Source organism: Danaus plexippus, chromosome 6 (assembly GCF_018135715.1).
Source record: "Danaus plexippus chromosome 6, MEX_DaPlex, whole genome shotgun sequence".
NCBI lineage: Eukaryota > Metazoa > Arthropoda > Insecta > Lepidoptera > Nymphalidae > Danaus > Danaus plexippus.
Genome location: NC_083540.1, coordinates 7,226,035 through 7,250,786, shown reverse-complemented (window position 1 = coordinate 7,250,786; position 24,752 = coordinate 7,226,035). Strand labels below are relative to the sequence as shown.

The following is a 24,752-nucleotide window of genomic DNA, read 5'->3' as shown; positions in this document are numbered from 1 at the left end:
TGATTTTTTTACATAATATAATGTAATCTTTTAAGTCGCAAAATGTCTTGCAGTAAAGTTGCTTTATCTGTAAAGTTTTTGTTTCAATTTAAAATAAGTTTTCCTTATTCTAATTTTTAATAATCTATAGAAAATATCTCAATATAATATTTAGGTACTGTAAAAAATATTTTTTTCTATTTATGACTTAATTTGTTTAAGATTTTTGAAGAACTAACGATAACAAAATAGGTTCTCCATTTAATTATAATTATGTAAATAAAATTACAAAAATTTTAATAAAGGGTTTTAACCCATAGGCGAAGGAATAATATTAGAATAAAAAAATATAGAAACGAAATATAAATATTTTTAGAGTATAATAATAATAATAATAAAATGTTATAAATTCAGATTAGCCTTAAATTATACAAACCGGTTACATAGTCGACGTATAAGTATTGCATTAGTAATGAAACATTGTTTTTAAAGGAGATCTGTGTTCCGCCAGGTTTCGTTTAGAAATCATGTATCCGTAACAATAAAGTCAAGATTTGTTGCCGTGTCAGTGTTGGTATAGGTAAATGGGCATTTAAGCCGTTATAATTATTTTTATTTATATCGAGACATGTTCGTTACTTTACTTCGAGTGAAACCCAACTAAAGGGAGCATATAATCGTTATAGATTTTTATACTATTCCTGATAAATAATGGATCCTCAGAGTAATCCTTGTCATATATGATTATTATATATTTTTGTCCAATGCTCGTACGTACTACGTAATCATTTGATATTTTGAGTATTTCTTAATTTTACTACTTCGTTTACTATTATTAATGCATTACGTAAATAGTTGTGTAGTTGTAATTTCATCTTATTTAATATTTTCAAGATGTTTGCAATCATGCGTGAACGTGTACATCCTTAAAGCCGACCCGAATAAAAGGTACAGATTATATCTGAGTTGCATAATTGTTCAGAAACAAGTTTTTTTTAATGCTAGATGCTTTGTTTGTATATGGTGTTGCAAGGTAAAATAATTGTGTGGAATGATAGTTTTTTTCTAAACCGGTTCAATTTCTTCCTGATTCAGGACTCGCTACTGTAATTAACGTTTATGCATAATGTTCTGAGGTTATTAGATCGTGAGTGGAAAAACGTGATTTAGTGCGTTTATGCACCAACTTAATGACTGTAGGTTTAATATTACGATTCTTTATATAACATATAACTTATTGTCATCTAACTGATGATACTAAGAAATGTTTCCAACTAATTTAACAAACACTATATCCTAATAATATTTATAATATAAAGGTGGGTTCACACATACACTGAGCAGATTTATTTGTGAATGTATTATAAATAATAGAAGATAAGTACGTACATTGTACATTACTAGAATTGTACTAGTTATAGTCAGGAGAAAATTCTTTACCTCTCTTAATTCTAATAGTCCCTTGAAGTTCAAGGCTCCTAGAGCAATACTTACTTTCTTTTTACTTCGATTTGACTGTAGCTGTTAGCCCTAATAGGTTTGACAGTGTCTCCGGGAGGAGAGCAATTCTTACGATTGTCTATAGATGACTCTATCTTTACTTAGTATATCCACGTAAAGTCGTTTGTAATAAAAATAACATTACTTAAAAAAGTAGATACATTATTTGTATCAGTGAAAATGATACAAAAAAATATAAAAAAATGTTATGGAATGCCTACAAAATTTAAATATTCATTAAAATAGTTTATGCAATAAAATAAAATAATTTATTGTACAACTTCATTCGGGTTAAATTCCCTTCATTACGTTATCCTTCTGTATCCTAACAGTTTTCCGGATCAATCTTGCTCAAATTTCATCTTAATATATTATAATGAGATCTAAGAATTTTGCGAGTTTTATTTATTTAAATAAAACTGATATATTTCGGATATACTACGCCGATTTTATTATTTTAAAACTACATAATCCCGACGTTTCGTCCGCCCGTGGTCACGGTTGCTGAAAAGTATTCGAAACGTCGGGATTATGTAGTTTTAAAATAATAAAATCCGAATCGTATATCCGAAATATACTAGTTTCATTTAAATTAATATATTATGATTTAGAAGTCTTGCTTAATATTATAATGTTTGCACAATAAGACAATGTCACGATTATTAACAGTTGCTTGTCAATTACTTTTTCAATGCATAAGAACATTGTAAGTTTTGGTCCTAATCGTGTGACAAAGTGTACTCCCACGGCTCTACAGACCAATAAACGACACGGTTTCCTAATTGATCAAACTAATTACAATGCAAAAATAGCAATACTATTTATTGAACCTTGCATAATATTCATAGAATTTTGTGTAAGAAAAATGTTATGCTTGGATTATGCTTAGTTTTATGTACATGCTAAATAAGTCATCCGACCTAAAACGTTTAAACGTTGATCAGTAGGTATGCTTATTGCAAGTTTTCATCGTAGCATTAGATACTGAACGTTAAAGTTTTTATAAAATCTCTCATTTCATTAGAAACGAACAACACTTCATACGCAGTATGGCGATGCTTACTTTCGGTAAGCGAACAGAAGATGGATCAAAATTATTAGACAATATGCCTAAATGCCTTTAATATTAAAATGGAGGCAATGTTTATAAGAGACATGATTATTAGGGATTAATTTCGATTTTCAGGAAATTTGTCCACATAGACAGGTCACAATAATAAGGATGAGTGGTATGAGAAATAAATCTAAAGCCTTATTTTAAGACAAATATCCACCGGAGACGGTTTTTATGAAAGGAAGAAATGCTACCGATAAGGAAATGTTGAAAATAACGCCAATATCGGATGCGGTTTTACCACAAGTTTCCATTGACACACTACATACGGAGCGTTTCCAGTTTATGCATCTGCAACTACGCTGATGCTATCTTCTGCGAAGCTTTAGTGTGCCAATGGAAACTCGTGATAAGTATGCTGAAAATGAAGAACTTCGATGATGTATTGAATGTATTGTGAAGAGAATTTGAAATTATGATATAACAACAATTCTATTGACGCTACAGAAAATTATATAAATATAGCGATGTAATGGTCGAGACAATAATGGTCTATGCAATTCTACAATATTTTTTCATTGCAACTGGCGATTTAATAATGTTCAAAAACAAAGTATGCTATGGTATCTGAGTTTACACCTTATAAGTTAAAAAAATACACTTGGTTTCATTAAAACCTATTCACTTTATAACTGACTTGTTTTAAAAATACCTGTACAGTAATTAATTATATAAGATGAATAGAAAGATTCCTTATTTGTTAGATTTTGCGAGAGTCGGTGTTGCCAAATTGATTACGAGACTTCGAACCTTCTCGATGTTACTTTTTCCAATTTATTTATTCTATATTTCTTTGACACAATTATCACAAACTTAGGCAAACGAAAGACATAATATTCTTTTTTTATTACAGTTACGGCCGCATTACATTAAGAATGGAGAGAGAGAAAATTGTTTTTAAGGTAAGTGTACATTTACACGATATTCGGTTATGAATACATGTTGATATTATATGTAATGAAATGTTCAGCATAATTATACCAATATATCAGCCTTATAATGTATTTATGACACGTGGGCGTCGGTTAAGAAGGCGGCGCCAGTGTCGGACCTCATTGAACCATTGACACGAATTTGACATTATCTCACGGCAACATTTGTCACCCAAATGCCTAATGTCAATATTCGATCGATATGCATTCCCAGTATACTTGTGTGATAAGAAAATAAAATTAGACAAGACCACCTTGACTGAGTTTGGGACTTAAAAATGTACGCCTTAAATGGTAAGGTTATATATTGAATTGAAGATAAAATTATTAAATGAGATATAAGAACAAATGTTATATTATACTAGAATTATGACAATAATTACACTCAATCAATCGTTCATTCATTCGCTTATTAGCTATGAATACGTTTAATGAATGAGGTTGAATAAATGCGTTGTGTCACACACACGCTCGTCTTTAAACGCCTTACTAATTGCTACAACATTCAATTAAATAGACAAATAAGCACAACGACCTTTTAGGCCTACGATTTATTTATTAAGTTATGAAATAAATATTACGGTATACACTGCTAGATTAAAAGTCTTTTATTTTTTTATCTGGATAAGTCGCACTAAATAATAGATCTGTACTAATATGGTAATTGGATATAAAATATCGTGATATAAATGACAGCAGATTTGTCATTTGTCAACGTCATGTATACTGTGTTAAGTGACAATTTATCGCGATACCGTGTAATGATATATTTATAGGGTGCTGTCTAATTTTAGAACAATAGAAACATTACATATAATATTATAATATAATTTGAAAGAGGTTTTACATTTTAATATTAATTATTGTCATGAAACAGTGAAACATGAAATCACGGTGATTTAAGGTCCTTTGATTACGAATTTGAACTTTAAGAGTACTTCTATCTAGCGCCTATAATCATCTGACTCTAGCTTAAATGGATATGCTGGCCATCTATGGATGAAACAAAACAATTTTTTACTAGTATCCGATGAATAAATATTATAAAAGTTGTTTGATGACCAGTGATTGCATCATTGGACAGTGTGTATTTAGCAATGCTCGGTACACCTGTGTGCATAAAGCTTAAAGGCCGCGCCTATTAGCAGGATCGTGTTAAAATGTCAAAAAATATTTTATACTTTACTTGACTATCGAAATAAACAAATCAGACAACACAAGCTATCGTATATATGTACATAAACAACTCTTTCATCCACCAGAAACAGCTATCCTTCCCCCTCCATTCCTTTCCTACCTTGATATGATATATGAGAGAAGTCTGTGAAAAAAAAGCGGTTTATATCGAATCAAAAGATTTAAACTTCTACAGAACTATTTTAACTTTTAAATTCTGATATGCAAAGAGATTAAATTTAGTTCATAATAAATATAATGGCGTATTTTCAAATTACCGAAATGCTTCTAGATATAACTGAAGTATTTCTATTTAAAAAAATAATAAATCCATGTAAATAAATGAGTTTCCGTTTAGAAACTGATGTTGATCTATTAACATTTAAATGGTTGTGCTTCATGTATCATGAGTAAGCATTTTTACAATGCCTTGTAAAATATGCTACCGCTTCCTTAAAGAAAACTATTATACCAAAAAAAAAAATATGTTAAAACTATTTACTGAGAATTTTATTAGAAGTCATTTCTTTCAGTTTTATGGGAGAATTTTGGAAAAAATGTTAAGTTTTGTCACAAATCGCATAAATCTCGAATTATCTTTTTGTCACATCTAATTGATACTCTGAAGCAAGGATTACTTTTTATATTTAATATTTTTTATAGTCCTGTCAACGCGTGTTGGTTACGATAACAGGGATCATAGTGGTAGACAGCTGTAACTACTTCTAAACTAGGCCAGGCCATATTTGATTAGTTAGCGGTCATCACGTTTATTTTAAATTATCATCATTCTAGTCCCAAAATGCTGTAGTATTATCATATTATGGTCCAGCAATTTCTGCGATTTGTTATTGATTTCAAACTCATTGTAATCTAAAACTACTAACCTCGTAAGGGACATATTTGGTCTTTATCTATACAATAAGGAGTCTTCGAGGGAAATGTTTTATGTACTGCCATGAGCCGTCTTTTTTTATGTGATACTTTTCTTCGCAAAATTGGAATCTACACTTCTTAGAAGATCTCTTCCTCCAAAAATTTTCTGTGGGAGTTACGTCATAGTGGGTTTAAAAATCAAATGTACAATTATCTTCTACGGTAAGAGGTCGGTGATGTCTTCGTAACGACAATTATGTTATAGATATCCATGACGGTGAAACATCACGCTACCTATGAAAGACAAAAAACAAAGAGCTTTTTTCGCCTATCATAAACCTACACTTGATTCCGTATGATGTTAAATGATTATTTTTGCAAGTGATATATTAACATGAAGTTTACCGACAGTCGGAGGTTTCAGAACATTACTTATAATGTATAAGACAACAGCATTGAGCCCATATCAGGGTAGCGAAAACATCACACCTCTTGTGTGGTGACAGGAATCTTCTAACACACGGCCAGGTATTTCTTTCAAAAAAATCAGAACCGTCACACGTTATGTAATATATTATTCAAACAAACACGTTGCCTCGATTATGTACGTAATTTTTTTATACACATGTTTCATACATATATACATAATGTATAATTTGTCTGCATCGTGATCCAGCGACATAACTTCGTTAGTTGCTATTGTGCCTCTGTGACTTCAAGCGTTATTACCCCAACCCGTTCAACCTTCGTGTTTATTATGCGGCTCGCCTCAATATATTCCGTAATTAACTGCTCACAACAATATTATAATAAAACATTGGAATTTACATATATTACATTGAAAACGTATTATATTTTCTGATACAAACACTTTCGATCTTATTTAAATTATTGTTTATACGCGAACAAATAGTGTGGTGTGTATGTAAATGATCGAGTTACCGATAAGTAATTTGTGGTTTTAACTTTCACTTTATAAAATGTTGTAACTTTTTATTTAGTTTCCTTATTATCTAATAATTTAATAATAGTACTTCCACCGTCTTGTTTGCGATGGTTCACTTTTTTTTTATTTAAATAAAAAAAATTAAGGTTTTCGTGAGCACGCTTTTCGAATACCGACAAGTTATCGATCTTTCATCTTGCCTTAAGGAATGTTTTGTTTTTCATCATATATGCATTTAGTTTATAACGATGAATATCGAATGAGCATTGTACATAGTTTTTCCAATCTCAAAAGAAATCGTTTAAGTACTACTGCTAATGATTTTGATATAATTTTTATTATATTAGTAGGCTATAGAATATTTTTACTATTCTTACGCATTACGCCTGCATAATTATAGAACAATAGGTGGTAATCAGGGTCATCTCTGGATAACAACTGTTCTATAACCACCTGAACAAATAAACCAATCAATTCAATCAATCAATTAATAATGAATTTTAAAATTTTTACAGTCGTTTTTAAGACATAATTTGAGCATATATTTTTTTATGTTTTCATTCTCACTTAGTAACTATTTTTGTACATAAAATTGTTCTTAATATTTTTTAAAAATTTAGATTGTTCTTATTATACGTACGAGTGTGGATCTTGATGTTAATACCTTCCGTTTTTAGTTCATAATAGCTCTCAAGATTTTATCAAAACGATCTCTTCTATCACCAGTAATTCCTCATATGCTTCTCGCAATCACGTTTTAAATTTCATATTTTTTCTTATCTCATTGAATGTTTAATTTTCCTGTTGCCGAGTTAAAAATAATACTTCAAGTAAGCTAACTAATATCAAACATCAGTTATATATAAATATAAATTATCTCGTTGAAATGATTATACAATAAATATTTGAAACAATTTCAATAAATTATTATTATGTTGGCATTACTTTATTCCGATTCATTTGGCTTCACTACATAACCAAACTTTTTTTTTTAATTTATTGAAACTTTAAATTTTAGAACGTTTAATATTCTATTAACTATTAGGTATGTAAATACGAATTAGTTATAAAATAATCGCCTTGAAATTTTCATTGATAGTCTCAGATTAAAACTGGTTCGATGTCACGAATGTGTCAAGGCTATGTATAATATATAAAAATTCTTTAACATATTAAACATGCTGAGAAGCAGTTTCGTAACACTTAAATATTTAAACAATTCCTTGTTATGTATAAGAATGGAACCTAATACGTACTAATTATCGATAGTACACTTAACCCACGCTACATACGGAGCACTAACCGTCTTTCTTTCACTTACCTCAGTACATTATAATATTAACGTAGTTTATTTAAGGAGAAACGGGAGACGCTTCGCGTGTATTGAAGCGACGCAAACTTGTACTAAGCATACAGGTTTGAAGATTATTTATTTTAGGCACATCATTCCTATGAAGTCATATTTCCATGGAATGAGAAAATGCTCGCTTATTGGGTTGACAATTGTTGTATGTCATAAATCTTATACCTATACTGCTCATATTTGTTGAAATATATATATATATATTACATACATATGTATGAATTTATTCAGTATATAGAATATCCGGGTTATGCAGGTCACGATTATATCCCAGGAGTCGTGAGCATACTCACGAATGTAACTATGTGTATTGAGATGACACATTACAGATTCATAACAAGACTATTTCCTGGAACTTTCATAATTTGGCCTCAATAGTACGATTCATTTAATAGGAAAAAGAAATCAACCAGAATTCTTCCTTAAAGCTTCCAGCTTCGCAAAAACATCAGAATAAAAGTTTAGGAGTTCAAAGAGAGATATAAATGTAATAAAATGATAACTTTGAATTAGATTTTTTATTTGTCAATAAATTTTATTTATAGCTGCCTGATACAACTTCTGTGCGATCCTGTCTGATTGTGAAACTATTATTGTAGTGACGTCTGACGTTCGAATTGTAGATAACAGAATAAAAAAAAACGTACTACCCTACAAATAATTGAAAAGTTGTTCTATGCACATACTGCGTGCATTCCTCGAAAAGCTCTTGGTCAGTATTCATCTTATAAACTAGCGTTTAGCATACATAAAAAAAACATTTGGCTATTATATTTAGCATAAATTATTACTCGTGATAATCATTATAGTTTTAATGTTAAATGCATATTAATTATATGTTAGCTCTGTAATGGTCTTTTGTATTCTAATGCATTTTGCCTACTCAATAATTTGAAGGTTGAACCTGTCACGAACGCATCTCGGTGACATAATGGCTGTGTAACATTCTATCATAGCGTACATACGCTATTATAACTCATTTCCTGTTTTAATCGAGTATTAGTTGTTTCAATCGAGTATGTATTTATGAAAAAATAATAAAATTTTTCTTCAATTGATAAGTTTAGAAACGCGGAACGAATGGTAAGACATAGATTTTTATTTATTAGTACTGAATTGACTCATCTTAATTCATGTTTGGTCGCCAGCACTGCTAAAATTTTATCTCAAAGCGTTCCAAACGATTCTCCCAGAAGATCAAATCGGAGTTATTTAGTCGGATGGGGTAAAGGTACTGAAAAAAATTTTGCTTTATCTGCGGGTAGACAGTTGGAACTGCGAAAAATTTGCTTGATGTATGTAGTGTTCTGCTGGATGGCGGTCAACACAATAGGATTCTAGAAATCATACGTGAAGCCGTTAGTCTTTTGAGTCGTAGTAGTAGTTAGAGCGCAAAAAGAAATTACGACAAATGAGTGATCAATAGGTTTTGTGTGAGTAGGCTCGAGGGTCATACAATCAAACGTAAAGCCTTACTCTATCCTTAAAGCGGCCTATAATGATAGATACGTTTGAGAGATAATATAAAATCCCAGAGGGCATAGAAGATACAGAGATATTTTTGGATTCGCGGATTTTAAAGCGCGTTGTGTTAATAGAACTTAGGGTTCCTTGGGACACCCAAATCCCCAAAGACCATGCCATCAACGTCAACAAGTATTACGAGCTCACTAAGGAACTCACTAAGCATAGGTTCGTCGTAAATTTGTAGGAGAAGTCTAAGCGAGAGGCATAACGGCTAAATCTCTCTACAAGCTACTTAAAAGACTTGATTCTTGAAGTCTTGAGGTTGTTCAGAACTAACATCAATTCATTCTTACAACAGCCCTAGTAGGTTCGTTTCAAATTTGGTTAGGTAAAGAGAGCTTGGGTAGTAGAGGTGAGTGTTTAACGGGCGTTCGATAGGGGCCCCTTAAATCTATATCAGCGTCGCAAGTGCCAAACACTGTCAAAACCTTCTTTCCCTGCAAAGCGATTTATCTTGCACCCGCAAGGCGAATCCATGGAATGCTGAGAAGTTTTCGTCCTTTAATATATATTTTTGGTTTTAGTTTTTTCTTAACATCTCTAAAACGTTCCTTTTTATAGTTTGTACTTTGCAAATTCTATTTTTTCTTCTAATAAAGTAATTCTGACACGTTAATAAAAACATTATTTGTGTTTAGTTTGGTAAATAAGTTAGACGAATAATAACAACATTGATATGCTATCTTAAGCAATTAAATTTTAAACTAGTAATGTAATTCAGTCCGAGTTCATTTAATATACATTAAAAAGTTATTTTCTTCTTTAGAAGAGGTCGTTATAGCGTGGAATTATTTATTATATCTCAAATAATTTGCTCTCAGTCAGATAAGGAACGAAAATAAAAATCTTCCAAATATAAATACGACCGAGTTGAGATCACGTTTACAAATATGATACACGTGATGAACTCGGGTCAAGGGATGCCAAATAAAACTATCGTTAACGAGGAAATCAGTTTTAAACACAGATAACACTCTTAGCCACTTGTAGCCCATCACCATGACAACAAACTATTGTCACATTGTGAATTATATATATGTTTCTGAATTTTTTATTGAAATTGAAGTTTATTTTTTCAACACTAAGCTTAATGATTTGGATCAGAGCTTTAAAGACGACCATGATCTATACAATGATTAATCATCAAAAGATTGACACATGTCACATTAAGCGGTGATGTCAAAGTCACCGAAGTTCATGAGCCATTGTCAATTATAGAATATTAGCGTGTGATTATATAACTTAAATTGATTTGACTACACTGCAAAATATATTTCATTATAACTCAACATTAATTTGAATTGAATTTTGTAAGCAATTTTTTTTTTATTATGATAACAGTTGCAGCGACTATCATGACCTTATGTCATTTTATTACGCACAGATAAAAAATAACTATATCCATTACTTTTTAATTGGCACGCTATGCTTTAATTAGCATCTTAAATATAAATGAGCTTATTATAAAAGACATTAAAAAGTTATTATAACGGTTCTTATATATTAATACAATATAAATTTCGGGTGTCATACTTCGCAAAACTTTTGCTGTCATCTATGTATACATATTATAAAAAAAAGTACCCCGCCGCGTCTGTCTGTCTGTTCGCAATAAACAGAAAAACTACTGCACCAATTATCAATCAGTTTTCACCACTCGATAGCGTAATTCTCGAGAAAGGTTTTAATATATAATTTGTTAAAGTTTTGTATTGATTTGTATGTACATTAACGATATTTATTGAAGATGTCGGCAAAAAATGAGCCGTCTGTCAGCTTTTAACGAAAACGCTGCCAAAACCCTTTGAGATATAACAAAACAATGTATGGTGGAATTGTGTATTTTATATAGATGTACAGAAAAGTCCCCGATGGCATATGTCTATCTCTTAAGGATAACATACTATATCCATTTTACATCTTTTAAAAACTGGCATTCCTAAAGCGTTTATTGGAAAGCTATTTACATAAATACGGTACTACGTCTTATCAAAACAAATTACTTCGTTTTCAAGCCTACATCAGTATCTGTAAATTACTTTTTCAATCATTTAAATCGGGCGTACCATTTGAAAGTTATCATAATATAAGTTTAATAGTTCTCAAAATTAAATAGGTTATTTTATATTTTTTGTAAAGAGCCCGTGCGAAACAGGGGCTGGTATCTAGTAATATATAAGTATCAAATAAGTAAAGAAGAGTAAGTGAACATATTTAGATAACATGATTCTATATCAAAAAATCCCGACAATTTTAATGAAAGGCCGGTTTTTTCTCAGGCCCCGTTTGAATGTCAAGGTCAAAATTTTTTTTTTTGGAGATCGCGTTGATACATCATTCGGTTATAATAACGAAGTCGTGAGACGTTTTTGTTTATGATTTCGGCTTCAATATATCCTATATAGAAAAATATTGAATGTGCATTTTTTGTTCGTTTAATAAATATGAATACTCGATTTAGGGAAAATTTTAATAAAATGTACAAAAAATTCTTATATCCTAATGTAAATGGCAAACTGTTATTTAAAAAAAAAAACGAAACATTAATCAGCAACTTTCAAAGAAAAATATAATTGTATATCTATTTTTTTTTATTCCAAGTTTAATTTTGTTTCTAGGAAATGTAGTATTATTTGCGGCTTCGTTAATGTATTGTATGAAGAGGTGTCATTGAATAAGGATTAGTATAAAATTTCTAAGAGAAGCTAAACTTGTTCGGTATTATATTTATAAATTAAACATACCTAAATTTAGATTGAGTAGAATTCGATAAAGTTAAATACATCATAACAGTCGCAGGTATTTACAGTAAAATAACATAAACATTTTGTTGTCAACAGAACATTTAAATCAGTACTTTAATTCATGTAAATATGAACTTTGCACGGAAGATAATTGGGATGAAGTACAAACAGCAGCGAAAAACAATATTTACCCAAACACGATCTGTTATTGCGAACTATTCGGAGTAAAACGAAATATTCTTTGATTAAACCAGAGATAACACCTGTTCCGTTGTATTGACACGTTACTTTAATATTATCGTTTGCTTAAAATATTCACTACAACGGGAGAATTTGTAAGTTCCACCGCGTTTTAATATTTAGCACGTAGTACGCGGTGACGTCACGCCCGCCCCGTTGTGTGTATGACCGGGAAGGCGCGACCCGACCTCCTGAGGGGGTTATCACTACACGATAAGCTAATGAGCTGTATTTCTTCCTACATCAAACATCACAGACGACTGTATTAAACAGATATTACATATTATAACTTTACGATCAATTATGCATAATATGGTTTACTTAAAACTTTACTATTAAAAGTATAATTATATATATATGTAGTTGGAATGAGAGTTTTTATTATTCAGCAGCAACCGTGTTCACGGGATACGTGAAAGTACCTAGAAACTTTCAAACACTCTATATACGTGGGTAGAATCCTAAAATATAGTTTATTTCACAGTATATAAATGATAGCACTAGCGGAAAATCCTACAAGTCATTACAATACAACTTCAAAGTGTTGAATAAATTTCAAATGTCACGGTCTTTAAAATTAATGTCTGCGTTTTAATTGCGTCATTTGTAAGAAGAGAAGATTTATAAGTTATTTACAATATTAAAATTCACTATGCAATAAACAGTACTAGCACTAAGCACTAAGCAGGAAGAGACTCGAGGTCAGGGGGTATCAACTGGATTGTTATACTGACATTTGAAATATTTGTTATAGAATTGTATGAAATAATTTGTAAGAAAATTATATTTTATATTATATATATTTATTAATACTGAGCTAAATATATCCTGGAAGAAAATTCCATTGCATTAGAGGTGGAGAAAAATGTGCAACAATTACTATGAAGTAGGTAAAGACGGACTATTTTAAAAGAAGTCGCGAGAAATAATTTAGTTGTTTATTAGTTGCATCGTGATATAGTCTGGTTATAGTATAACTTTTAGTTGCGGCCAAATGCATGGATTATCTTAACATAAAAAATATTATACTTCCAAAATTTTGTTTTCACTGCAAAATAAAGATTAAGACCGGTGGTAATCATAAGCCATAAGTAAGAAACAAACAAAATTGACGACCGCGTGACCTCAATAATGTAACAAAATGAGTGTTGGCAATGCACTCCGCCACCGAATAACGTTTGCTAAATGACCGCAAACATCACTATAGTCTAATAGTATGTAGCAATAATGTAAACAGTAGAAATAAATTACACCAAAATGTAAAAAATCTGACAGCATACATACATTGCTTATACTGCATACAAAAATTAATTAATTTCTTATCACATTTTTGTTGAATGATTTCGAAATAAAACGTTTGGTCTCTCTGGATGTGATTCTGTTCATTCTGAATTTCGAAATCGATATTAGTAAAAAGTAACAACAATGTCTATATGACATATGGCGTCAATAAACTCGCCGATCTCTATCAGTGACTCTCGTGTCAGGTGTGCCATAGGTTAATTAGTGACATATATACAATAATATTTTTTTATGTAAATGTTTTTACGGCTCTGGATACGAGTCTTTTTGAGCCTTACAATAATTTAACGTTGATAATGTTGCTGTTGAGAAAAATTTCTCTATTATTTTTTTGCAGTGAACCCACATTTTAAGTTTTGTATAAAAACATATAAAACATTTTTGTCATTACAATTATGAATGACAATTGAATTTGAAATTAATTAAGTACTTATTTGATATGTAATGGGCAGAGATCTTGACTTCAGTAAATTTCCATCACGATAATCTTGGAATTGACCCCGCATATGGTGACGACGATTAAAACTTATTGTCTCAGTATGAACGTTGCCATGTGAATAATATTATATTTTAATTATGATAAAAAAATCAAAGAGAAAATAATTTATTTAACATTGGCACAATTCTTAACATAAACTATTTTACTTATAGTAATTAAAAAAAAAAGCATTAGTAAATATTATGTATCCTGCAATTTATGTACCCTAATTGCGTTTGTTATAAAGCACAATTATTTATTCCCCTAGGTAATTACAACTGCAGATAGTAATGATGATTTTTCGTGTAAAAAATAAAAAATCCTTTTTAATTTAATTTTTCTCAATCCGATTCAAACGATATTTATTAATTAAAAATAAATATTACCACTCATATGTATTTGTAGGTTTTCTGTTCCAATAAAAAAAACCGTTTTTTATGTTTTAAATCTATTTAAATTCTAATAATCCGAAATATTTTTTTATTTCACAATATTATATTGAAATACATGCACTTAAGCTGTCACCTCCACGCTTTTTGGTCGTCCCAAGTGATTTGTCATTGCACGTTTTGTTTGAAGATTTTACGAGGGATATTATTAAGTCGGGGCTAACGAGTAACGAGTTGCTTTAATGTCAGTGTCGGAGTTGATAAAAACTAGTTGTGTGTTTAAGAGTTAATTAAGATCTGTTATAAAATTTCACTTGCAACAATCAAAACTTTATGTAATAATATCACAGATATTGCATAGAAAATAAATGATAATATTGATGAATGCAAATGATTAGATTGTTCGGTCTTTGAGGATAACAAATTAGGGTTATTGATAGATATATTCTTGCATTCGTTGTTGAAATCGGATGAGTGGTCACTTTAAAGAGCACATAATGCAACATACGTAACTATTGTTCAACATTACAGACGTTGGTACTGACTACTAACAACTATTATTATCTCGTAACTAGGCGGCAGCTAGGCTGGCTGAACTTTGGTAACCCCGACCCGAGACGCTACTCTCGTTTTATCTTAAACGCAAGCGCATTGCGTCCACTCGAAGGTTGCAAGGTTAGGAATAATCAAACATATTTTTTGAACCGTAGAACGTTTATGGGCAATATATACATGATTGATATATTTATGATATGCTTGACGAAAGTCTGGGTCACGAGAGCGACTTTTGCATAAGATATTTAAAAAATTCATCACAAACATTAGGTATACTAAAAAAACAATTCTTGAAAAAAATGTTTCTTAAATTAAATGAGCGGGATTCGAAACTGCAACCGCTTGAAATTTTTGTTGAAGGAAGTGTTTCTAGCGGAACTATTCAAAAACGTTAACAAAACCTTAAATAAGCATATGCATTTTACTTTAATAACTTAACTTAACTTTAATAACTTAACATATCGTATAAATGCTTTAAAGGGTGCGAGTGTCGTTTCTTAAGACGCTTTGTTCCTTTGAATCTTGCATTCGACGCGGGTATTGAAGTAACTTACAATATACGAAAATGACAATGATTATAAATATTTGAAATGACTAATATAGCGTTCCGTTATTGCTCATATAAAATATATAGCAATATTAAACTTTAAGTTATTTTTATTTACTTTAAGAATAACTAATTATAGATACATACATATATTTTTTTAATTTTATAGATAGATAGATTGGTTTAACTTATTTCATAAGAAAAAAACTTGAAATGTAGATATAATTTATATTTGTATGCAAACTTTATTTTCAATGATATACATGTAATAGTTCAGTAACAAAAGTAAGTGACTAAAGACAGTCGGATATGATCAAGCGTGAAATGTCAATGAAGGCAGTAGATACTAGATAGTTCACTGTCCTTACTGTAACGACCACTTCGTCACCACACCCACACATTATAAAACAGGGATGACTAAAAGTATTGAGTATTGGTATCATTTATAAATCTAATAACTAATTTTCATAAGAATAATTGAATTAGATAATTGCATATAATATCTTAATTCTAAGGTTATTTTTACGTTTAAATGTCAAAACTCATTTATTACTTGTCTGACAGGTGTCAGGTGTCACTTAAAATAATGAAATTTTTTTTTCACACATCGATTCCACTGAAACCATTAAATCATACGTTCACATAAATAATTCATTTAGTAATCTCGTATAGTCACTTATTGAATATCCTCACTACAAGTTTGCGTAGTCACACTACATACGGAGCGTTTCCAATTTTTATTCATAAACACACGTTGATACTATCGTTGAAGTATTTACAAAGGACTCGGAAATTTTTTTTTAATCCATCCTCAGAAAAACATTCTTTTCTTTTTTGACTTTTTTTTATATATGTAGAATAATGAAGTACGCGTAGCAATTTCAAGAAATATGGGTTTATTTAACTTCATAGTAAGGTAATCTTATCTATTATTATATATTTGTTATTAAATAAATACCAGTCCTTTTGAAGTTATTTTTTTACTATTCCATGATCATAAATAATATAAAACTATTTAACTTTCATACGGGAAGCACATTTCAAATTTAAATTGTCGGCGATGTCTCAAGCGTTTTACCTTCCTGTCTTTGTAATAATATCTGTCTGCTGATCTCGTCGTGAAAGTTCTGCAACAATAATGAACCGTCTTTTCTTACGACGATATATAATGTTCGGAAACATCACATTGATTGATTTATTGTAATTATTATAGTATAAGAACTAACAATTTTATACGGTTTAAATGCCTTCATAATGAATGAAATACATATGTTCGTGAGTCGATGTTATAATGTTCGAAAACTGAAATATTGTTTTAGAGATTCTGACAAAATGTATCCTCGTTTTCGTGGTACCTCGTCCCAATTAATAATTCTGATCGAAAACAATTCGATAGGAGTATTGACATAATTTACATTTAACATCACCTTAACAATTGAAGAGGTCATGATGGGACATTAGTAGTGGTACAGTAAATACTTTGAATACTGGTCATTTTGTTCCTTATATGTAGATGGTCCTTATAAGTGGAAGTTTGTATGAACGTGCAATAAAGTTTTTGTACGTAATGTGGTGATAACAGCAGAAATTCCTTCGATTGAAAGCATTTGAAACAAGAATGAAACACCCTTTGTAATCTAGTAACAAAAAATAGAAAATAATTTGTAATAAATACATTTCTTATAATTAGCGTTTATATTGCATAGAAGGTTTGAAATCTTCGCAAAGACAAAGTCATGGTCCGCTGAATAGATGTTTCAAATTAACTAACCACTGTTATCTATGAACAAATTGTTTTGTCAATAAAGTGAATGTCTCTTGAGTAAAGGCGTCACTAATCGTTTCTTACGAGTCGTCACCCACACCCGAAGTTCCGCATACCATGCTCGTTATGGGCAGTTTTCTCAATTTGCATACGCTACCGCATTAGTTTCAGCCTATCTCCGATTTGATGTATATTATTTTTTAAATATCTTAAATTATAGTGTCAATATGTAAGAGTTCGTAATTATTTTTAGATGGAAAAAGTAAAAGACTTGTGTCTACGGGCGAACTGTCATTGGTTATGAAAATTTTTTTTTGATTTCGGTTTCTACTTATAAAAACTATTCGGCATCAAATAACATGTGGGAAACCGAAAAAAAAGTATTTTGTAATTGACCTTTTTTTTAATAAATTTCATGTATGAAATTTAAGAATGACTATAATGTTCTATTCATACTTCGACGAAGGCAAAAAGGAGAGTTATGTTTTTGTTATGTACCTTCATATATCTTATGTATATGCATATTTGTTTATACGAATTTATTTGCGAAACTGGAAAGTGCTTAATTTATGTTGACAATTGGTCGCTGCTAGATATATTAAAAAGCTGAAATGATTTCAAGTCTGCTGTGAAGATAATAGGTAGTTAATATAAAATTTAATTGCGGAATTGTTAAAATTATAAGTAAGAAGACAAAAGTTTTAAACATAGGACTTTAAGCATTATGCTTTTATTCATTTAGAACGCAGTGTTCATTTATACATGTAACATAAATATTGTAATTATAATGATTTTATCATCGTTTTATATTTTGCGTATTGACGACGCCCTTGCTGTTAATGTCACGACATTTGTAAGACAACAAATGTCCCAAGAATGTACCGGAGCCCGACCTTAAGCTCACTCGTGAAATGTCTTGCTGCGATTGAAATATTATTTTCTATCATAGCATCCACGAATTAAGTTCAAGGACTCATAACGTGACGACTGAACTGTCTTAACGGCGCTCGCGAGTGATGATTATGTATAAATTAAAAAAAAAAGTTAAAAATCGTTATTAATTTATTTAATATATGTATATCAAGATTATTAATTAAGAGACCACAACGCATCTGACAGATAAATAGTCTTTAGTGGTTATCTTGTATTTGTTTCGAGATTATTAGTCATAAAGATAGGATGATATATCACGACTCGAGCACGTTGTTTAACAAAGCGTAAGAAAAACATTAAACAATCACATACTATATCCTATAATTATACAACAAATAAAACATTTTGACAACGAGAAACGTTCCTATCATTCACTTCTGACGTCACGTCCGTTAACTAGGTGACTGGGTTAATAAGAGCAGCGATATTATAAATTCATTAGCATTATGTATGTAACCTCTGCTTGGATAATATTACGTAATATAATTACGATATCATAATATCAAAATTGGTAATGCTATTTCGAATTTCGTTTCTAATGTAAAATTCTGACAAATAGCTTCCATCGCAATAACGTTTCACCGAGCAATTCGTTTTGTTATCGCCGCTTTGTAGTTATTTCACTATAGTGTCAACTAATATATTTTGTATGCGTTTGAAGTAAGTTCAATACTAGATTTTCTTGTACCATTGAACGCTTTGTATGAATCGTTTATCACATGTGATTGTTTTGCAATGTATTGACGTTAATGTATTGTAACATCGGCTTCATTGACGTTATGTTGTATGAGTGATGATGAATAGCAGACATGCCCATTAGTCGGACATTGTGGACATAACTCAGATTCTTTTTAAATCAAATTTTCTTAATGGCATTGTATTAATATTATAATCATAATCTCCAATTTAGAGGTCGTCCATTTTTATATTTAGCTAGTTTTTGATCGCGATTAAAAAAGTTTAAATGAAATTAAAGTTTAAATGAAACTAATATTTTCAGATAACTACGCGAATTTTATTATTTTTAAAACTACATAAGTTTTGCCTTGGTCTTTCACTGACTACAAAGAAATAGTGTGATAAATTATAGCCATAACCTATTCCGATGTCTAAACTGAATCATTGCGAAGTTTAATCAAAATCAGTCCAGTAGTCTTTGAGTTAATGAGCAACAAACAACCAAACATACATTCACATAGATACTCTGCTATAACATTAGTAGGATATGAAGAACCTTATTTAAGATTACTTCTATCTATATACATCTGTAAACTAAAGAGCAAGACTAAAAAAAAAACAACTATGTTGTAATTACAATCAACACGTAATCAGCCTTCTAAATTGAATTCAATTCAAGTCAAAGCCTTCACATGTAACTCAATAACTCATCCATATAGGCGCTGACATTAAGGACGCATACGTAAATGTATATTTACCACGGGTTTTCATAGTTACTAGACACGTACAGTTTACAAGTTTGTAATTCATAAATCGCGAATGATGGTATCAATGTTTGTATTCATTATTGTACACTGTCTGTGTTTAATTTCTCCATGCAAACTTGTTAAGGCATTACTTGTGCAAAAGCTATTATATATAAAGCAGCAATGTCAATCGTTTTGTGACGTTAGATTTTTATTTTTAAACACTAATATAGAATAAATATTATTATAGAAACGGAATTCATTATCTAAAACATAAACTAATTGTATATATAAAGGTCAATGACTCACAAATAGACTCGCCATATCTCGTATTTAGGTACGTTCTAAGACCGGTGCTAGAAGCACAACGACCTTAACAGACATAAAGGTTTAGACAACATTGTTATACATCACACTTCTTTAGATATTTATAATAAATAGGAAATATTATGACTCTTAAGAGGATTATTTAACTGTTATACTGTGAGTTGTACAAAACTAAATATTAAAAGGCGTATTTACTTAATTTGATTCCAAATATATTTAATTATATATTATTTTTATTTATGTACCCTCACCCTAAGCTTGGATAGACACACGGAATGTTGCCAGTATTTTTAATTAGTCTCTTCACATAGTAGCATCAATTTAGGTTTATTAACCGGTGGTTAGGGTATTGATATTTATTTGCAATACTAAAATATCCATACAATCGGTTTATTTATCGATTTTTCAATAAAACATCGATGTTTTATTTCGATGGCGTACGTACCTCATACGATGATAATCCTTTATATTTTACTGAACTGAGTCAGTTGTGCCAAAGTTATGTGACAATTAAATAAAAAAAATATGGCTGCCAAAAAACGATTGTCATTGTAAATCAAATTCAAAGGACCGGCTCACAAAAGATTCTTTTGTACATAATAGCTTTATTTTTGACATTCATTCTTTTTGTCGGAGAAATAAAATGTTGTATAACGAAATAAATTTCTTTTATCACTGCGTTAATAATATTTCTTTTCATGTTTATTTTTTTAAATATGTCCACATGAATCGGTCTGTTGTTGCTAATAAATGTATCCGAACGTCGAGTTGTTTTGTAACAGCATTGTTCAATCAGGCGCCACCTGGCTCCTACATCGACATCTCCTGTCTATGAAGCCTTGAGGTTGCCTGATGCTATTGTTCCAACACATTATTCATGCATTCCTGTCACCGTTACACATTATATCGCAAACAAATAATTTTTAGGCGCGTACCATTGTGATTACATACGAAACTTTATTAATAAACATTTCATATAAAAACGTTACCAATTAAGTTTAATTCATACAACGAATATTTATGAACTATGGTATGAAAAAAATAACATCAGAAAATACACAGAATGCTGCTGGCGATTATAATTAATTAAGAATTACACGTTAATGTATTTATTATATGCATATAAAATTTTAGTTGATAATAAAGAAAATTGTATAAATATTTGATGTAAGGCTATCCAATGATGGCTATAAACATTAATTGCATTGCGAAATATTCCCATACAAATATCGGTCATAGGATTTTTCGCAGTACATATATGAAATGCAAATTAGTTTTGTTTGCGCTGTGTCTAATTCATTTTCACGGTCTTGCCTAATATACAGAATCAAGGTGAGATCTTCAGAACATAAAAACCAAAACCTTGTACTGCGTTATTTTGTTGGTTTGGAAATTAAAATGAGCTTTTTTATACCCACACACATACACACACACACATACGCACACAGAGACATATGTATGTATTTATAAGATACATTTTATGTAATGATTATAATATATAAAAATACCTCAGTTAAAAGCTTTGTAACTTTGTTAATATGAATTCAATATACAATTTTCATATTATATTCCTTTTTTTTTTATTTACGATAGTTTATACTGTCTGTGCACTTCAAAGGTCAATGTAATAATCAACAGATTATTGTAACTGGCCGAAATTTGAAACTTAAAAGTCTCTGTAATATGTCAGTCTTTTTCTATAAAAAGTACTTTAGTTTTCCAAAATTATAGATCAAAAAGAAGGTACAGCATCATTAGATAGTAGGTACCGTCCTTTACGAAAGACATCATCTACTCCATCTTAATTCATTTTCTAATATAAAGATCCTAATGTCACCTTAGGCAAGAGCTTTGCTTTAAATTATTTCACAAAACGTTAATAATCTTAAAGTAACCATAATATATCGTCATATAACATTAATTTCTTAATAAATAATCAGTATGCAGATATTATTATGTATATATACGCAATTTTATTAGCACCGGATGTCTCGTGGTTTTATTACAAACACAAGGTTGTCTTATAAAGTTAACGATTATTTCGGGGATCACGGGTACTGATATGTAACGTATTGTTTGTACGTGAAACGCAACGTGATATAATTTTTTAGAAGCCGTAGATAAAAAGACGTTAATATTCAATGTCACGTAAATATTATTGTAAATTATTCTAAAAATATAATTAAATTTTAATGAGATAAAAAAAATTAAAAAAAAAAATCGATAGAGAATTTTATAGGCGTAAGTATATATGATAATTTAAAATCGATTTTATGCTAAAGAAGCTGTAACTGGCACTCGATTAATCAGTGTTTGTGTATTCGATTGCAATTCGCTACCAATAACTATCACGATGTTACGGTAAGTAAATCGTGCGGTACGTAAAGGTTCCCGGTTTTGAAATGTCTCATGTATAATATATGCTTGTCTTACGATGGAACTTATGACAAAAGTTGCTGTCGTTGAGACTAATTTATATTTAATGTTTGTTTTAAAAAATATATATATTTTAAATATCCCTATAATTTTTGTATCTGACACTATATTGACAATATATTTTTGGTGTTACTATTAGTTTAAATAGTAAACAGTCATATGAATAATCCGTTAAGAGTTTTTAATGTTGAAAACGTATAAGAATCAGTAATACTTATTGTTAGATAAAGATCTAACAAAGCGTATTTTATACAATTTTAATACCTATTTATATGTGTATTAAGTTTTAAATCTGAATAAATCCATCTATCAATGAAAAAATATTTTTATATATTATATATTATGAAGCAGTCATTAGTATTGTCTGTGGTATAAAGAAATGTGAGTATGTCAAGGCGTTAGCCTCTTCCCATTTACTTGAGTCATCTGGCGTAGGCACAGATTATTATAAAACATTAGAGGCGTAATATATCTAACCAACTATTATTCGCTGTTGTTATTAACGTATGACTGATATCACGGATATAAGAATTATATAATTGTTTACTATTAATTTTATTCACCTTGAAAATAATATGTCTTTTAAATGTATTTATTTAGTATGAAAGAAAAATCTGAATTCAATATTTGCCTATGTTATGGATAAGTCTGGTTTCACTTTTATTTTATGAGATAATATACCCAAATGTGTAGCGTTAGTCATTTCAAAGTGAAAGCTTGATTTTTAGATGATATTGCCTGAAAGGGAAATTGCTTTGGTAACTGTATAATAATATTGGATTTAATCAACAGAACTGATTTGAATAGAGTTACGCCTGCGGATTGTCTAGAGCAATGGATTTCAAAAGAAACACCTAGATACAAACGTGTTAGAGGCAAATGTTGTTTATTCCACAAGCGAGAACGAATGCATTGAAGCAAGCAATGTTCACTAGGGAGCGCCTCACCTGACCCACGGGTCAGGTATAGCATATAGTCTGCGCATTATTTCATCTTAAGTAAGTACTACGTTGGTAGAAGTGACTTATGCGTGTGAAGTTATGTGAGTTGCATTCAGAGAATCATACAATTGTATGAAAAGTCTATAAGAATTATTTGCGTTAAAATAACTATACAATATATTTGTTAAATATATTAATGTTGGAACAATATATTAAGAGAAAACTAATGAGTTTTAGGTACGAAAGTTCACAAGTATCTACATTTTATTTGCTATCGATCAGTGTGGTCATCGTCTGTTATCGATAAAAAATTCTATAAAATATAGGTAGGGATTTTTTTTAGTATAAATATTAAAAAAAAAATATTACATTTTTATATATAGATTTTTAAGCGACGCTATCTTCAATATACTTAAGCCATGATCACTTACGGACGAGATGGAAAGTGCATAAAAAAAAATTCAGTAATTAAAATCCATTAATGCTTTTCTTTACAGATGTTTGTTTACGTCGTGAAAAAAGCAATGAACAGATAAAATGACGATTCAAATGTTTTGAAGTTGGTATAACAGAAAAAAGCATAGACAAATTTATAGATAATGTCGCTTTATTAAACCATTTGTTAGCCGGGTTAAGTTGGTACACATGACAATTGACATTAAATATATGGCGCTGAAGTTTAGTCTGTTATATACAATATTAAATGTAGATTTATTACGGGTTTAGTTATAATCAAGATAACTATCGGGTCAAGAGCTTTGAGTCTTCGGAATGTTATTACTCACGGCTTTGTTTGTAATTTGCATTCAAAATGCGCATTGTTTAATTTCACAACCCCGTAAAGCTCGCATGCATAAGCCAATATTAGGCTATCTTGATGGATTTCGCGGATACTGTGAGTTACTATGTATCGACGTGAGTTAGTATTTTGTAAACCGACTTGGAGCAAGGAGTTTCTTTGCTGAACTATATTTTTCTACGCATGGATGTGCATTGTACGTACATTACTTCGTAACTTTTATACGAATTGTGGAGTAAATCTTTATAATCCAAAGCCTAAACATGAAAATCGATAATGCTCCTAATGTTTACTTTTACATCAAAACAGACTTTAATTATTTTGATTGTTATAGTTTTTTTTTTGAGAAAAATTTTTGACTTGCTTTTTTTTCGGATGTTCTACGCGTTTTTTTTTTTTATTTTAAACTACATACTTTAAATGGTTTTAATTCATTCAGTTACTTTCCAGCAACCGTTA

At 30.2% G+C, this 24,752-nt stretch overlaps 1 protein-coding gene across 2 annotated transcripts in view; it reads left to right on the top strand.

The window, feature by feature from the left end:
• Positions 1–24,752, top strand: part of LOC116779066 (uncharacterized) — a 44,029-nt gene that overhangs the window by 451 nt on the left and 18,826 nt on the right. Inside the window, exons 1-2 of one of the 2 annotated variants that reach the window (XM_061529827.1) lie at positions 497–559; positions 3,447–3,495. In XM_061529827.1, coding sequence (XP_061385811.1) covers positions 3,469–3,495 — 27 coding nt within the window. In that variant the 5' untranslated portion in view covers positions 497–559; positions 3,447–3,468. Of the gene's footprint in view, positions 1–496; positions 560–3,446; positions 3,496–24,752 lie in introns of those variants that run through there. The other variant, XM_032673218.2, reaches the window with a different exon arrangement.